The 17,682-nt window shown below is 55.5% G+C and overlaps 2 protein-coding genes across 2 annotated transcripts in view; both read right to left on the reverse strand.

Annotated features, from left to right (window-relative positions):
• Nucleotides 1–1,866: 1,866 nt before the first annotated feature.
• On the reverse strand, nt 1,867–5,076 carry DPM2 (dolichyl-phosphate mannosyltransferase subunit 2, regulatory). Its single transcript, XM_019970905.2, has 4 exons — nt 4,898–5,076; nt 4,520–4,609; nt 3,634–3,736; nt 1,867–2,489 (listed from the first exon to the last, which is right to left on the reverse strand). Exons 1-4 carry the CDS (start codon nt 4,898–4,900, stop codon nt 2,431–2,433), a joined length of 255 nt encoding a protein of 84 aa, XP_019826464.1. The 5' UTR covers nt 4,901–5,076; the 3' UTR covers nt 1,867–2,430.
• A 3,331-nt stretch (nt 5,077–8,407) lies between these two features.
• EEIG1 (estrogen-induced osteoclastogenesis regulator 1) overlaps nt 8,408–17,682 on the reverse strand; it is a 36,572-nt gene continuing 27,297 nt past the window's right edge. Inside the window, exons 5-11 of the mRNA XM_019970906.2 lie at nt 16,309–16,355; nt 15,999–16,150; nt 13,845–13,949; nt 13,559–13,754; nt 13,003–13,124; nt 12,800–12,869; nt 8,408–11,201 (exon numbers count right to left, since the gene is read on the reverse strand). Of these exons, the coding sequence (XP_019826465.2) occupies nt 11,156–11,201; nt 12,800–12,869; nt 13,003–13,124; nt 13,559–13,754; nt 13,845–13,949; nt 15,999–16,150; nt 16,309–16,355 (738 nt within the window). The 3' untranslated portion in view covers nt 8,408–11,155. The remainder of the gene's footprint in view (nt 11,202–12,799; nt 12,870–13,002; nt 13,125–13,558; nt 13,755–13,844; nt 13,950–15,998; nt 16,151–16,308; nt 16,356–17,682) is intronic.

Consider the following 17,682-nt stretch of genomic DNA (forward strand, 5'->3'; position numbering starts at 1 on the left):
CACCCCCGCCCCTGCCCCCACACACACCCGATTTGCTTTATTCCTTATCACCTTGCCCTACTCTGAGTGTCCCCGCCCCTCAGTCATGATCACATCACTTTTATTTTCTTCATCATGCTTAACACTGTCAGAGACTGTCTTGTTCATTTACTTACTACATCCCCCTTTCCCCCACCCACAGAGTGCAAGGAAGGGCAGGCTCCTTTCCTGGCTCAGTAACCTGGCACAAACTGGTGTTTGAGAAACTGGTATATGCTGAACCAGTGCAAGTAGGATGTACACAGAACCTCAGTGACTCCCAGGAAATGGAAGGCCAGTATGGCTGGAGGAGAGTTCAGAAGGGAGCACGGAGGCTCTTGTCAGCCATGGGAGGAGAGGGATGGGAACCCAGAGAAGCAATGTGTGAGAAAGATGCTCAGGAAAAGTAAAAAAGAAACTCAAATGTTTTCCAAAGGTAACTGGTTGTCATGCAGCTGGATTTGAGGGGGCCATTGTGGGGGAGTGGGGAGAGAAGTGAGGACACTTTTGGTGATTTAGGGCAGAGGATGCTGGCTTTGCATCAGGAAGGTGACTGGGGCGGGGGAGGAAATGGCAAGAATTGATAGGATTTGGGTCTGGTGGATGTGGGGTGGAAGAGGAAAGCCAAGGTCTGTGACATCTGATGGAGATGTCAGGGGGACAGCTGGCACACATCCAACACCTTTGGGCTCAGGAGAAAGCTGGGCTGGAAGCAAGCCTGGGTGAGGATAAGGTCGCCCCTAAGAGTGTGGGGTCAAGAGGCCTGTGACTGAGTCCTGAGAAACCTACCCTCTCACGGCAGGAGAGGAGCATGAATATGATAGAGAGAAGTAGGAGAATGTACCCGGGGTGGGGGTGGGGGATGGAATGTCACTGGCCAAATGTGGCAGGTCAAGGAACATGCCTCTGATGTAGACCAGACATCACTGGTGGTCTGAGTGCAGCCCTCCTGGAAAGCTGCCAAGCACAGTGGGAGGAGAGGAAACGCAGGGGGCAGAGGTGGATACCCTTTGGGGAAGTTTGGTTGTGAAGACAGGGAGAGACCTAGAGGGAGTTAATGAGTTGATGGAGGGTCCCTTATATGGAGCCTATAACACATTTATTTAACACTGGAGGACCATGTTGAGAAGCAGAGGCTGTTCCCCTGAGAGGGATCATCAGATAGCAGGCTCTTGCCACAGCGGTGGGAGAGGACAGGACCCAGAGTCCAGGAGGGCAGCTCCGCCTGGACTGGAGGTTGGGGAGGGGAATAGGTAAGGACAGGGCAGGTGTGCCTGCAGTTGGGCTCTTTCCTCTAATGAGGCAGGTGGGACACCTCTGCTAACTGGAGGAAGAGAGTGCCCAAGGAAGTGAGGGGTGGAGGCTCACACTGTGAATGGGAGAGCTGGCTGCCCAGAGGGGCACGGTGGGACTGCCAGGGGCTCGAGCTGAGGCCTGGACCAGTCAACTGGAACACAGTGGAAACAGCCCTGCTCTGGCTCACAGTGGCCCTCTGCTCAGAGCCACACTAATTTGGGCTGCTGAGTACGAGACAGATGATGGGCTTGGGCTTTTAGGGGTGTGAGGGTCCTTAATATACCAGTGCCCACTGGCTGGGCTGGCACAGTGGAGGCGAGGTAAAGGCTGATGTGACGTCTGGCAGATGGCCATGCCTCCAGACTGCCCCGCCGTGAGCTGCACCAGGCCAGATCCACACCAGTCCTGCCCCCTGCTTTGTCCTGTGTCCAGCACAGGGATAATCCAGGAGGTACCCAAGGCACCCTCGCTGCACAAACCAGTGTCTCCTGATCTGAGACCAATGCAGAGGCCAGCTCCCAGCCCCTGAGCACCTCGGGTCAGGGACGGCACTGAGACGAAGACAACGACGTTTATTGTTCAGCTCTCCCATCAGGCCAGCCCTGAGGCTGGGGGCTGGGCCTCCCTCTAGGCTCTCCAGGTCCAGAAATCCTTGTGGGGTCTGGGGCTATGTCAGACCTGGGAAGGTTGCCTTTGTGGAGGAGCAGGACATGTGGGGAGAGGTCACGTGATGTCCCAGAACCTGCCAAGTCCAACACCATCATGTGACAAGAAGGAAACTGAGGCAAGTGTAGAACCCAGCGGGAAAAATGAGAGGGAGTCAAGGTGAGGTGTGTGTGTATGTGGAGAGGGACCAGCACCTTGCAGGCCCTGAGCCAGAATGGGGGTGAGATGGAGACTTCCAGGTACTTCTCCTCCCTGGCTTCTGGAAGGAGGAGCAGGGGCCCTGGTCAGCCAGGGGTGAGTCCTGAACAGCTTCCATCCCACAGGGGTGTCTGCAGGGCAATCAGGCTTGACGGGGCCTCAGTGCCTGAATGGGTCCTGTGGGCACCCTTGTTGGGTCTGCCCTGGAGAAGAAGCAGAGACGGGGCCAGCAGCCTCATTCCTGCTGGGCCTTCACTGAGTCTTTTTGGTATCGTTCTGGTTCTTCAGCATCACGTAGGTGATGAATATACCTGGAATACACAGACCAAAAAAGGCAGCTAAGATCCTGGCTCAGGACTGCTGGAAGGTCAGAAAGTGAAGTGAAAGTCGCTCAGTTGTGTCTGACTCTTTGTGACCCCATGGGTTACACAGTCCATGGAATTCTCCAGGCCAGAATACTGGAGTGCTTCTCCAGGGGATCTTCCCAACCCAGGGATTGAACCCAGGTCTCCCACACTGCAGGCGGATTCTTTACCAGCTGAGTCACAAGGGGAGCCCAGGGAGGCCAGAGCAGGACCCAAGCATGGCAGTGACCCACACAGGGGGCCAAGCAGCTACCCAACCGCCCTCCAGGCCACGCCCTGGAGGCCATTTCCCTAATCGCTCATCAAGCTACACTTCTGCCTGCATTCATTCAACAAACATCAGCTGCTGCTGCTGCTGCTAAGTCACTTCAGTCGTGTCCGACTCTTAGTGACCCCATGGACTGCAGCCCACCAGGCTCCTCCATCCGTGGGATTTTCCAGGTAAGAGTACTGGAGTGCGGTGCCACTGCCTTCTCCGAAACATCAGCTGAGTGACTATCAAAGGCAATTTTCTGAGTTTAGTGTTTCTGATTCTACAGGGAATAAGATCCACCCAACTATCTACCTACTTACCCGACCACCTGTCCATCTACCTAACCACCCACCCACTCAGCATCCATCATCCACCCACCCCATCCTCCAGACACCTAATTGTTGATTTATCCAAACCACTTTCTTGAGCACCAACTCAGTGCCACAGCTTGTGCTTGGGGTGAGGGCATAAAAATGACAAAGCCACAGTCCCTGCCTCTATAAGGCCCACACGCTTACCCTGGGAGACAGAGATGCAGGGATCATGAACCAGGGTGACAAGGGGGTGAGAGGTGATGGAGGTGTGAGCAGAGCGGTGGTGGTGGTGGTGGAGGGAGCAAGAAAGAGGGAGACATCCCATTAGATTCCAGTGAGCCTGAGGCATTGGGAAGACTGACTTACAGCCCTGAAGAATGAACAGGGAAACCCCAGGACGTGAGCTGGGGGTAAGGAGCCTCAAGCAGATGTACAGTGAGTGATGAAGTGTAGCAGCATGTTTGGGGTTGGGAGGGGGTCATGGAGTCCCCAAGACACCCTGTCCAGGGTTGAGGGAACTTACCCACAAACAGGAGCAGCAGGAGGCCGGCGGCCAGTGGGATAGCAATGGCATAGGCTCGGGGCAGGAAATACTTGTGGATGACATGCTGACTGTCGATGAATGGCTGGCATCAAAGGCAGAGCTCTAGTGAGTGTTCCTCGCTCTGCTCAGCTCCCCAAGTCCAAACAGCCCACCTCCTCCATCTCAGGGGTTGACCCCATCAAAGCACTGCATTTGCTTTTCTCTAAGATGATAGCACTCTGGGTGCCTTGGTTTGTTCCCTTCCTTCAGTTATCTAATGGTTGTGTACTGGGCACTTGACTGGTGCTCGCCCAAAGTTGGGGCTAGGGACCTGGCAGGGAACAGAAGACAAAGGACTTGCCCTAAGGCCCTCACAGCTTAGCAGGGACAAAGCGGACATGAGGAATCCTCGGGAGATTCCCAACCAGGACTCCAAGGTTTTCTTTACTAACATTTGTCTCCAAAGGATACTGACTTCTGCAAGATTTTGCCCTCCAAACACACACTTCACTTTTAAAGCAGTAACCAAAAAAATTTCCCACGGGGAAAAAAAAATGCTAAACACTCTCACACAATCCACTGGGATTGTCATGCCCAAGCGCCCGCAGGATAACCAAGACTAGAACTCCCATCAAAAGCAAAGCAAATCAAGGACAGGACTTTGCAGTGGAGTGGTTAAGGATTCCACCCCGAGCCTTCCCTTGAGCTTCTGCTTCCTCGTCTATAAAATAGGGACACCTGTTACCATCTTCCTCATAGTGCTGTCCTGGAGCTTTCGTGAGATATGCAGTGACAGCACCTAGCACAGTGCCTGCTAAAATGATGTGAGGAGTTGGCTTCGAGATCCAGGGATGGGAGGTAAGAGAGGGCGGGGAAGCGCACATACCAAGAGAATTACCCAGGCGGTGTAATAAGTGAAGATGATCAGGCTAAGGGCGACGAGGCCGAGGCCCACCACTTGGTCTGTTCCCGTGGCCTGCAGAAAAGGGAGGATTCAACTGAGGAAAAGATCCTCCATTTGGGAAGGAGGGGGTAGTCGTTGCGGCCCGATCACGTCCATTTACTCAGCTGACTATATGTGACGTGGCTGACTAGGTATCTTTTCTAGGTCGGGAGAGAGAGTACCGGGCCAAAGTCTATCACTCGTACGATGAGACGGCAGGAGAACGATACCGGCTCCGAGTGCTCAAGCCCCAGCTCCTGAGCAGACGCAGGACCCCACCCTCCAGACGCCCCCTTTGCCGACATTCGGCCTCACGCTCACCATTTCCCTGGCGCTTCAGGTACTGGAGACGCAAGCCCCATCTGGTTCCGGATCCGGGCCCTTCCGGCCTTGGGCCGCGGGGCACGCCGGGAGTCGTAGTCCTCAGGCTGGACCGGGACCGCGTCGCCGGAGACGGGCGGGCACCGCCTCCTCTTTGCATGTCGGGAAATGTAGTTTCTCGAGGACATTCTGTGACGCGTTCCCGAATCTCTGGGCAGTGAGATCGAATTGAGGAACCTAGACTGGCTTGGCCCTTGTGGGCTCGGTCCTGTCGAACTCGCCCGAGAAAAAAAAAAAAAGCCCATATCTCAATATCCCAGAGTCCTAAAGCCAGAACAGAATAGGGGTGAGTGGTCAGAAGTCCCGTGTTTCAGGTGGGGAAAAGGAGGCTCAAGAGAGGGGCGAGAACTTTTCAGATCACAGTCTGAGTCAGTGGTGTATAGCTGACTCCAGCACCCGAGGGCGCTACTTCCTGGTACCGAGGCCCGAACGTGTCTGTTGAGGGTAAGGTAAAAAGTTCAAGGACCGGCCTAGGGTGGGAGGAGAAGGAGGAGCCGGAATCCCTTCCTCTGTGCTTCACAGCCCCAAGTGCATCACCAGGAAGACGCTTGTCACTGCGTTTCTGTTTTTTAAATTTTATTTACTTTTGGCTGCGCTGGGTCTTCGTTACTGCGAGGGCTTTTCTCTAGTTGCTGTACAGAGCCTTTTATTGCCGTGGCTTCTTCGTTGCAGAGCACGGGCTCTGGGGCATGCGGGCTTCCGTAGCTGCGACTCGCAGGTTCTATGAGCACAGACTCTACTTGTGGTGCACAGGGCTTAGCTGCTCCGCAGCATGTGGGGGCCTCCTGGATCAGGGATCCAACCATGTCTCTTGCACTGGCAGGTGGATTCTTTACCAGTGAGCCACCAGGGAAGCCCCATCACTGCGTTTTAATTATCTGATTTACTTGTTGACCTGGCCCACTTGACTGTGAGCCCCCTGAGGATAGGGTCTGTATCCCCAGTGCCCAGAATGAGGCTTGGCACAACTGGGAGCTTTGAATCAGTCAACCAGTTTTAAGATTTTGGTGACTTCTGCAGTGCTACAGAGAATAGCATCTGGCAATGCCAGGCTCTCCCTGCGCTGTCTTCACTTGGAGGGGAGGGGGGCTGCTGCTGCTAAGTCACTTCAGTCATGTCTGACTCTGTGCAACCCCATAGACGACAGCCCACCAGGCTCCCCCGTCCCTGGGATTCTCCAGGCAAGAACACTGGAGTGGGTTGCCATTTCCTTCTCCAATGCATGAAAGTGAAAAGTGAAAGTGAAGTCACTCAGTCGTGTCTGACTGTTCAGGACCCCATGGACGGCAGCCCACCAGGCTCCTCCATCCATGGGATTTTCCAGGCAAGAGTACTGGAGTGGGGTGCCATTGCCTTCTCCTGGGGAGGGGGGCAGGGCCATGCAAAGATGGGGTCTGAACCAGTCATGGCTTGCTCCTGCTGGCAGCATCTGTCTGCTTGGGTTGTCTGAGCCCATCGCAAAGCTGAGAGGAACATTTTCCCCCCATCATTTATTTTATATACTGATTTTTCACTTAGCATGGAAAAAAAAAGTGAAAGTTGTCCTTAGTCATGTCTGATTCTCTGCAACCTCATAGACTGGTTCCAGATAGTGAAAGGAGTAGGTATATTGTCACCCTGCTTATTTAACTTCTATGCAGAGTACATCATGAGAAACGCTGGGCTGGAGGAAGCACAAGCTGGAATCAAGATTGCTGGGAGAAAATCAATAACCTCAGATATGCAGATAACACCACCCTTATGGCAGAAAGCAAAGAACTAAAGAGCCTCTTGATGAAAGTGAGAGAGGAGAGTGAAAAAGTTGGCTTAAAACTCAACATTCAGAAAACTAAGATCATGGCATCTGGTCCCATCACTTCGTGGCAAATAGATGGGGAAACAGTGGAAACAATGACAGACTTTTTTGGGGCTCCAAAATCACTGCAGATGGTGACTACAGCCATGAAATTAAAAGACACTTACTCCTTGGAAGGAAAGTTATGACCAACCTAGAGAGCATATTAAAAAGCAGAGACATTACTTTGCCAACAAAGGTCCGTCTAGTCAAGGCTATGGTTTTTCCAGTGGTCATGTATGGATGTGAGAGTTGGACTATAAAGAAAGCTGACACCCAAGAATTGATGCTTTTGAAGTGTGGTGTTGGAGAAGACTCTTGGGAGTCCCTTGGATTGCAAGGAGATCCAACCAGTCCATTCTAAAGGAATTCAGTCCTGAATATTCAGTGAAAGGACTGATGCTGAAGCTGAAACTCCAATACTTTGGCCACCTGATGCGAAGAACTGACTCATTAGAAAAGACCCTGATGCTGGGAATGATTGAGGCAGAAGGGGACGACAGAGGATGAGACGGTTGGATGGCATCACCGACTCAGTGGACATGAGTTTGAGTAAACTCCAGGAGTTGGCAATGGACAGGGAGGTGTCTGGTGTGCTGCAGTCCATGGGGTCACAGAGTACGACTGAGCGACTGAACTAAACTGAACTGGACTGTAGCCCACCAGGGTCCTCTGTCAATGGAATTCTCCAGGCAAGAATCCACTCGCTTCTCCAGAGGATCTTCCTGACCTAGGGATTGAACAGATTCTTACCATCTGAGCCACCAGGAAAGCCCACTGAGCATTACTGTGTTCCAAAGGAGCAAACTTTTTTGGACCTTACAGCCCTATTCCTTCCCTGTCTCAGAATTGGGGCTCAGCCAGGAGCCAACTCATCCCTCCTCAGGTGTGCAAAAAACCGAGGAAGGGGCTGAGAATCAGCCTCCAGGATTTTCTGGGGTGTGAGCAGGCATTAGCGCTGAAAATGGGCGAGGATAATGCAGTGCTGGGGCCGAGACAAGGCCTGGTAGTCTAGTCCCTTCCAGCTTGTCCAGAGCCCTGAGGATTCCTGCCATTTCTGAGCTCATGACGGGCCCAGAGTGACTTGCCTTTCCCAAGAGCTTGGTGGCCATGTCAACTCTTCAGGAACTTGAGTCAAGGGCAGGGAGTGAGGTGGTCCAAGCCTGGAGACAGTGCTGGCCTGTGGCTTTGGGGAGGCTGGGAAAACTCTTTTAACGTCTCTCAGCGGGGGTGAGGCTCCCTAGGGAGGGCTGTATACCCACCTCCTAATTTGATCCACAATCCCACTTGCAGCTGCGAAAGCTGAGGCACAGTCATCGATCCTCAGGCGTGCTTGTTAGAGGCCACCCAACTCTGGGGAGGTTAGAACTTGGGCTCTGAGGTCAGAGCTGCCACCTTTTAAGTGTGAGGTTGGCAAGAAACTGCCCTTTCTGGGCCTACGTTTCCTCCCAATGAATGTGTAGTAGTAACAGTGATAATAATTGTAATGACTGCAGCCAGGACAACCAAGAACCCTGGCCACCAATGTCTCTCCCACCCCCAGAGTGTCATCTCGCTCCCTTCTGATGCCATCTGTGACCTGGGATTCAACTCAGTAAAACAAGCAAGAACCAACATGCCATAACAAAATCTGCAACATTTAATCCCCAACCCCCCCAACCAAGACACTGACACTAGGCTGATTTTCCCTTACAATGTTATTTTCTACAATAGAAGCTGGGACGGAGATACAAACACAGCCCACTGAATCAGGGGGTGGTGGTGGTAACATTCTGTTCGAAAGGAGGGGTGTTAAAAAAAAAAAAAAAAAGACCTCCCCTCCCCCCATCTCCCTGCTCACCTCCCAAAAGAGAGGAGACCATGGCATTCTCCATCTTGGCGGATCATGCCATGCGGTCAGTTTGTGGGGTGACCAGAAAACAAAAAACAAAAAAAAACGACCTAAAAATATTGTAGACTTTTCTTTAAACCTCCTAGTAAAAACATTAAACTGTCTTTCAAGAAGATTCCAAACTGCCATTGCATAGACCAATTCCTTTCCAAAAATATCTCTAATATATTCTGTCTGTTTCTAAATATAGGATTTTTAGTCCAGAGATGTGGGCACCTAATGGGAATTCACTGAGCTTGAGGGGACCAGAGGGTTGAAGAAAGGGCTTCCACGTGGGAATGAGGCTGGGGGTCCGGGGCTCCAGGCCTCCAGCTCCAGCCAGCATTGATTTGGTTGTGGCCGAATTCTGTTAATCCAGTTACCCTGGCCCAGGGCCTGGCATGGGAAGGTGCGGCAGGCTCTGTCTCCTTCTGGGATGACTGTCAAATTCAGACCTCGCCTAGGGTGGGGCTGGGGTTCCTGGTATGGGGAATTCTCCCCAACGGCACCAAAACCAGCTATCTTATGCCTGAAGCCCCCAGAATGTTGACTCAGACCTAAAAACACCCTGAATACATCGCCTCACTGGGCTGAGGTCATGCAGATACAGAAGGGAAGGACAGTGTTCCCCCATCTTCTAGGGGTCACTTCAACTGCAGACAGTCCGGCCAGCTCCGTTTTAAAGTGCCAGGTGTCTGTGGGGCAGGAAGGGACCTGCAGAGCTGACCAGAGCCTTCCCCAGCCAGAGCAAATGCTCCATCCTGCCTCGGTAGGCACCTTCTCACATTCATTTTCTAAAAGGGTTAGGGCATTAAAAACAACAACAGAAACCCTAGAAATGCTCTGGTCCCAATGCCAGGAGGTTCCAAGACCAAGTCCAATTCTTGCCAGTGGGGCAGAAGGCAAGGACCCCTCCCAGCCTGGGGAGGGCACCCCCCACCCCCACCCCAGATCCCCAGCCCTGCTGGGACCCAGCCAGCGGGTAGGGGGAGAACAGAAGCACCTCCCCTCGCCTGGGGGAGGAGAAAATACCAAACTGTGAACTCTAAAAAAGGAAAATGAAAGGGAGGAAGGAAAGAAAAAAGAAAAGAAAAAAAAACAACCAGCAAAGAAAAGGAAAAAGGTATGGGGCTACGTAAACACCAGCCTGCTGGGTTTATACAAAATGAGTGGAAATTAGAGTGTCGGGGAGTCTGTCCAGAGACCGGTGGGCAGCCAGAACCCACCTTCAAGCAAGTAACGAGGACAAGGCCAGGGGAAAGTGCTGAGAGCAGAGGGTGTAGCGAGGGGTGGGGGCGGGGGCAGGGCCAGACTGCTCCCCACGGGAAAACCCCCTTAATGGACGGCCCCCCGCCGCCCTCCTTTGCCCAGAGAGGGCATGTTTTCAGAGGTTGGCTGAGGCTTTTCTGGCCAGGAAGCCAGCTCCGGGCCAGTCCAGCTACAGCCCATCTGCCTTTCCAGCATCGGCCCTGGCCTGGGCCAGCTGAGCCTGAGGGGAGAGAAAGGGCGCTTGGCTTGGCAAACCCAGCCCAGCCGGGCTGCTGACCTCCAGGGCCTTGGGAGGCACCCTTCCTGGCTTCATTAACGGAAGCCAGCTGCCCAGGACCCAGCCCCGGGCAGAGGGGAACCGCAGCTCAGGCTCAGATCTTTCTCAGCAGGGGGCTCAGGCCTGAACTGGAGCCAACTGGAAAGGGCAGGGAGGGGCAGGGGCAGTGCCACGTTCCAGCCGGGCTGTGAGGGCTGGGCTGCTGACTGCACGGCAGGCAGGGCCCAGGGATCCTTGGGAAGGGCTCAGTGGACGGGCAGGCAAGGGCCAGGGTGCTGTGCTGGAAACAAGCATGTGCAAAGTGCAGGCTGCCAGGGCAGCAGGAGAACATTCGCTGCGGGGAAGGGGGGTCTCAATCTGGAGCGCGGGTGGGGTTTGAGGTCTTGGTTTCCGGGAGGAGGCCGCCAGCAGGTCCCCCGGGACGCAGGGGAGGGACAGCTGAAGCACTAAGCAGTCAGAGGGCCATGGTGGCAGGATTCCGGGGGGTGAACTGCCCCCCCAAGGACAAGGGGGCAATGGAGCGAGGCCCTGCCAGGGCTGAGCCAGCGCTCCTGGAGTGAATGGGGACACAGGACAAGAGGCCCCTCGGCCACCAGCCTCCCTGCATGTGCAGGAACTGCTGAATGTCCTCGCCGAGGGCCCAGGTGGGTCTCAGAGGGGCAGTGCCCGCCATGGGTCTCTGCCCACCTGCTTCACGGGCCCATGTGTCCTGCCCTCTAGTGGTTCAGGGGAGAATATTCACAGTGGTGCCCGGGGCCCTTGTGGGCCATGAGCGTCCCAGCATAGATGGGAGGTCAATGGAATGATGCTTTGGGGCTGGAATGCATGGAGGAGGCACAGATGAGAGGCAGCGCAGATGGTGATCCGAAGGGGAAGGTCCCTTGTGGAATGACGTGGGTCTGGATGCCCGTGAAGGCAGGGCCCTTCTCCAGCCGGGGCACCTGCTCCTCAATGGCTTTCAATCACGACTGGCTCGTAGACCCCAGAGGAGACCCTGTGGGGAGAAACAGGTCAGCTTGTCCTCCCTGATGGTCCTCTGGGCCAGCCCTGGGAGGTACTTCACAAGCACTGTTAACTGGCCCCATTTTGCAGAGAGAAATTGAGTCTCAGAGGAGTCACCTGCCCAGGGTAACACAGATGTTACATACCTGAGCCTGTGGGATCACAGAGCTTGCACAGACCATGCCCAAGGCCCCCTGGGTACCAGCAGCTCACATGCTGGGGTGTGCTGTGCCCATCCTCACAGCAATTCAGGCAGAGAGGATCTGCAGCAAGCCCCACTTGACAGATAAAGAAACTGAAGTTCAGAGAGATTACGGGGCTTGCCGAAAGTGCAGCAGGAGGTCGGGAAGCTTGATCAGCTCTTCTCCCCACCAAGGCCAGGCCCACTGGCAGGGCTGTAGTCATTTGGGGCGCAGTATACAGCTCTGCAATGACCTTGCTCAATCTCAGTTTCCTCATCCTCAGAGGGGGCTGGAGAGGGATGTCACAAAGCCCTAAGAAGTGCCCTCTGTTTTCTTTTTGCCCACCCCACTAAGGACAGCCTGCTACTGCTGCTGCTAAGTCGCTTCAGTCCTGTCCAACTCTGTGCGACCCCATAGACGGCAGCCCACCAGGCTCCCCCGTCCCTGGGATTCTCAAGGCAAGAACACTGGAGTGGGTTGCCATTTCCTTCTCCAATGCATGAGAGTGAAAAGTGAAAGTGAAGTCACTGTTGTGTCCGACTCTGAGTGACCCCATGGACTGTAGCCCACCAGGGTCCTCCATCCATGGGATTTTCCAGGCAAGAGTACTGGAGTGGGGTGCCATTGCCTTGGCCACGCAAAGATAGCAGTTGCGATTTTGAACCTCAGCCAGCAGGGGTCAGCAGAGCAACACCAGAGGGCAGGTCTGAGGCCCCAGTGTGGCCCAGCCAAGCCTCCGACTCCTCTGGCCTAGGTGTTAAATGGCCACTTTCCCATCTGGCCCACAAGAACCAGGAGTAAAGGCTTCAGCACAGCCCTGCAGGTGGTAAGCTCCTCCATTCATTCATTCACTGAGCCTGACACACACTGACCAGCATGCTGTAAATGAATGATTTAGAGAATACTCTATATACTGGCAGAGTTCAAGCCATAAGTTTGATCCTCACATCTGCTTGCCTATTATGAAGCAGAAATCTATGTTGCTCACTGCCGTATCCCCGGCACCTAGCTCAGAACCATGAAACGTAGCTGGTGCGCAGTAACTATTCATTTAATAGATACATGAGTCATCATCATCATTTTTTAGGAGCTCCTAGGCCCAGGAGGAAGGGAAAGAAAAGTGGAATCCAAAATAAAGATGTATGAAGCCCCTGCTGTGTGGCAAGCCCTGTGCCAAGCATTTTCCAACGTTCCTCGGAACCCTCCCAAACCAACCCTGGGGTGTTCGTCCCAGGTTTCCGGGTGAGGTGGTGTGATCCACATCATTTGACAGACGGAGAAACCGAGGCTCAGACAGACATGACTGGCCCGAAGTCACACGGACAAGAGCTGGCATTCAAAGCTAGGTCAGTGGGCTGCAGAAGCCATATGCTCTCACCATGGGGGCCCAGAACCTTCCCCCGCCTACCTGTTGGCCAGCTGGATACCACTCAGGGTGGTGGTGCCATCGCGGCTCACGAACAGCCGGAGGTTGCTGTCTGTGGGGACACAGGGGAAGATAGAAGCTGAATGGGGCAGCGAAGCCAGGGAGCCCCCAGGCACTGTGCCCGTCAGTGCTGGCTGCTCACCCCGGGCACCAACCCCCACATCCCGCCTGTGCTGGCAGCTCACCCTCGGTATTGCTCCCTTCCGTGAAGTCCTGGCTCTGCATGATCTTCTCTACGATGTCATCAGCATCAATGCGCGTGTCATCCACCCAGGTCGGGTGGCTCTCCACTGAGTCCTTCTTCCTCCTGGGGTGGGGCGGGAGTCAGGACAGTCATACGACCATAGGACCCAGTCCCCGTCCACCGCACTCAGGACCCTCCGAGTGCACGTGGAAGCTGGTCCAGACTGTGTTCATTGAACCGTCACATCAACCCTACGGTGCGGATGCTGCTGCAACCTGGTTTTAGAGAGGAGGCCGCGGAGGCCCTGGGAGGTTAAGTGCCAGCCTCCGAGAGGCCACAGAGCAGGGAAGCAGGCAGGCCCCAGGGTATGCTAGACCACCCGCAGCATCCACCCACTGAGCATGCGCACCAGGCCAGTGTGGAGCATCAGCTGGTCCGACGGCCACGCGCCCAACGACGCCAGGACCCAGTTGTCCCTGTGTTACAGGTGGAGGAGCAGAGGTTCCCGGAGCCACCGGAGGGCTCTGCTCTCTAGCAGCACTTACGGTGAGACCTACCGGAACGAGCGGTCTGACAGATGCGGAGGCCGGGGCGGCCGCGGCGGCTTCTCGGGGGGCCGGTGCTCACGTTCGCTGCCTTCAGGCCCCTCCACGGCCATGCTGAGGCCGCCCGAGGCGCTGCTGCTGGTGGACGTGTTCCGGCGGTGTGTCAGGTCCGAGAGGCTGGAGGAGCGCGACTGCTCTGTGCTGTAGCCTGCTGGGCGGTGGGGGTACAGGTCATGATGGAGGTGGGGCTGGGGAGGCTGGGAGGCCAAGGGCACCGGGAGGGTGGGTGGGCACTCACCTGAGATCTTGGACTGCTGGCTGGCGTAGCTGGAGTTGCGGGAGTGGCCAGAGTGGAACACCTCCTCCGGGCTGGACAGGCTCTGGTCTGGCTCCTCCGGCACCCCTGGAAGCCGGGGGGGGCAGGGGTGACCAGTATGCTCGCTTCTCACTAGTCCTCTCACTGAATGTGGCGGGGTGGGGGTGGGGTGGGGGGGCACACTATGTATTTCCACTTAAGAGATGGAAAAACTCTTAAGAGATGGTTCAAGGGGGCAGCAACCTGTCCTGAGCTACAGGTCAGCACTTGAGCCCAGGGTCATTCCTTCATTCCACAAATATCTGGGGGGCGCTCTACTGGGTTGCCAGGGGACAGGAGACAGGGTGTCACAGACACCCAGTGGTGGGAAGGAAGAACACAGGACAAAAAGGACCCACGATTAAGCATAACTGGCAAATGGCCCACAGCAGGGAGCGTATGAGGGGAGGTTGGGTCTGAAATCCAATCTGAAATCAGGGAAGGCTTCTCTGAGGAGGTGGCCTTAATGAGTGACCTTCAGAATGTTTGGCAGGGAGCAGGCTAGGTAAGGCATCAGAAAAAAGGCCTTCTAGACCCAGGGACCAGCATCGGCAAAGGCCCTGAGGCTTCAGTGAGCTGGAGTCTGTATAACTGGAGTGTAGTAAATAAGGGTGGGGAACACACTTTTAGGCACTGGCAGCAGGAAATACAGGGAACCAAGCAGGGTCTGCCTAGGGCTCAGAGAACACCCAGCCACCGACCAGTCCTTCTGGTCCACGTGGGAAGCAATGACTCTTCCATCCTCTTCTGATATGAGCACACCCAGGTCACAGCCTGGACCCTAGGCCTGCCTGTGTCCCCACCCAAAGCCACAAGACTTTTCAAGTCCCGACAGGTTCTCTGCCTCTGAGGGGCTGCAGGAAGAGAGAGGCTTGTAGACCTCAAATTCCCACCCTATGCGGGAGAAGCATCTCTCTTCTTACACAAAAGGCACCACATGTGCTGGGGTGCCCTGGTCCCCAGATCGCTCCTCTGAGGACCCCCACCCTGAAGCTGGAGAGAGCAGTGGAGCTGGGGAGCCCCCATTCCTGCATGCAGCCCTCCGGCTGAGGCAGGGGAGAAGCCCAGATTTCTGCTCTGGGTCCCACCTGGCTGGTGTGCAGGAAAAAAGGGGAGGGCAGGAAAGCTGGCCCTCAGGGTCAGAGGGTCCCTCTCGGCTCCTAGCCCTGGGGGCAGAATCACCCAGAAAACAGGGTCTGAGGCCCCGTGCCCTCACTGCTCTTGTGGCACAGGTTAGGGCCACCATGTGCCACCCTGCTTACTGATCGGCTTGGTGGTTGTCCACCTCCCAGCTCTGAGCTCACCCCCAGGGACGGGGTGTAGGAGCCAAGGCTCAAGCTTTGTCGGGAGAGGGCCTACTTCATCCCTTACAGCACTGGGCTCCTTTCCCTCTTAATTGCCACACCCAATCCTCTAGGGATTCAGGCTCATTTGCATTTTTCATAACATTAGTAATAATGATAATTTAATGGAAACGTGCTGGGAAATAGAGAGGACGACCCAGGTGCCAGGAAAGGCACACACGTTTTCTCAGTTCATCCCCAGAGCAACCCGGATGTGGTTACTACTGCTGATCCCCCTTTGCAGAGGATGATGCTAAGGCCTGAGAGGTAAAACAGCCGGTCAGGGTCACACAGCAAGGAGCAGAACAAGAGCTCCTAGCAGGTCCCTCTGCCAGGAACACAGCACAATACACCCCAGATTCAGCTCAAATGAAATCCCTTCAGGAAGCTTTCCCTGGTCGTCCCCAGGCGGACACCTTCTACATCTCTCTCCCAGCTCTCATCACAGTTCTAGGCGGACAAACGTTTGATGTATTTATTGTTCACTGACCCCTGTCTCTCCTGCTCGACCCGGAGAGCCACGAGGCCAGCGACCTGATCCATCTTGGTCCAGGGTGCTGCTGTGATTCTGGGGCCAGGCAGAGCCTGGGTCATGGGAGGGGCGCAGATGCCCACCCGACGGAAGCAAGGGTAGGTGAATACCACCGCACTGGCTTTCTCTTCTCAGCAAGTGTCCCCCCTTGGGACCTAGGGACCGGGGGAGGTGAAAGCCTTCGTCCCAGGAGGGGTGCAGAGGGCAGGTGGGGAACGGTACCTGAGCTGAGGATGGTGGGCCGGGCCTTGGGGGGCCGGGACCCTGTCAGGGAGTTGCTGCTGCCACCACAGCTGGTCCCGCCACCCTTACACGTCAGCTGCAGGGAGGAATCCTGGCCTGGAATGGAGATGGACTTGGCGGTGGACGGCGGCCTTGGGAAAACAGAGAGAGGTGTGACTGGGGTGCCCCAGCTTGGGGTCAGGAGAAGACAGGGGACCCCACGAGCCTGGAGGAGGGAAGAGCCCCTGCCCCTCCCCCCACAATGTCCAGGACAGCCCCCACCCCTCAGGCAGCCTGCACCAGCACTCACGTCTTGAAGCAGGGGTCTCCCGAGAGCAGGAACATTCCAATGGTGACCTGTGCAAAAGCCAGGGAGATGAGCCACGCCCCGTTCAACCCTCCCAGCTCCCCCACAGGTGCCTGGACCCCATGCTCTGGCTTCAGATGAGCTTGGACTCTGATCCCATCTCTGTCACTTGCTGGCCCTGGTGACACCACCAAACTTCACTGAAGCCCAGTTTTCTCGTGCAGAGGACAAAACTGATCCTAACAGCTGCCTCGTGGGATGGCAGAGGATGCCTGGGGCGCCTGGCATGGAGTGAGTGAGCAATGAGTCAGCTACTGTCATTTCACAACAGCGACTAGACTGTGGGACCCTCAAGGGCGAGGCTGCAGACACTCTCCATCCTCACGGCCCCCAGAGCGGGCGAGGCAGGTGGAAGAGGAGCTCTTGAGGCCTACCCGGTAGGGAGGGGCCCACCCAGCCTGACACAGCATAGGGGTTCCTAGAGTCCAACACAGAGGGCAGGGGTGTGTGAAAGTTTGTTGAATAAAGCAAAGCAAGAAGTCATTAGAAATGTTTAACATCCACTTAGGCAAAGAGTTCGGCAATGGTTCAAACAAGGCAAGATTTGGGTCCCCGAATCGGGGCTAGGATAAAGTGACAGGTGATGGGGTGAGAAAGAGAATCCTAGGGACACTTCCGACAACAATGGGGTGAGGCTGAGATTTTTAATGGGTTATTTCATTTGGCTGTGATAGCAACCTGCCACGTACGTGGTGGCCTCAGGCTGTAGACACAGGAACTGAGACTCAGAATCAGGGGAAATAAATGACTGTCCAAGATCCTGCAGACAGGAGTGGGGGAGCTGGCCTTGGACCCGAGGCCCCCTTGATCTGGTCTGAGGATGCACTGAGGCCCTGGCTCTCACAAGAGCTAGCCTGGACCTTTCCAGGAGCCTCTGGCTTCTGCAAAAGGTCCAAGAGGCCCCAGCGCCCTTGCCTACCACCTCCTACCCAGCTCTGCCAGACGCAGCACGCTCCCACTGGGTCAGCTCACAGGGCTGTGGTTAAGACAAGACTGTTTTCTCAGCCAGGTGGAAGAGTGTGGAGACAAGGAAGAGAGGTGCGCTGGCAGCGGATGCCCCGATATCTCTGTCCCCAGGAGTTCAGGAGGCAGCTGCCCGGGGGGAGGGTGCTGCGCTGGCCACTGGAAACCTTCACATGGCTGGGCCCTCGGGGCAGCTGCCCAGGTCTGCCAGGTGCAGGGACGGCAGGTCCGTCCACACCCCGGTGCTCTGGAGCTCAGGTGGCCTCGCATCATGCACAGCAGTGGTTAGGAGCTGGGCTGCAGGGTCAGGTGCCAGCTTTGCTGTGTCTTTGGGTGGATGACCACCCGAAGGTG

Source organism: Bos indicus, chromosome 11 (assembly GCF_029378745.1).
Source record: "Bos indicus isolate NIAB-ARS_2022 breed Sahiwal x Tharparkar chromosome 11, NIAB-ARS_B.indTharparkar_mat_pri_1.0, whole genome shotgun sequence".
In the NCBI taxonomy this organism is placed as follows: domain Eukaryota; kingdom Metazoa; phylum Chordata; class Mammalia; order Artiodactyla; family Bovidae; genus Bos; species Bos indicus.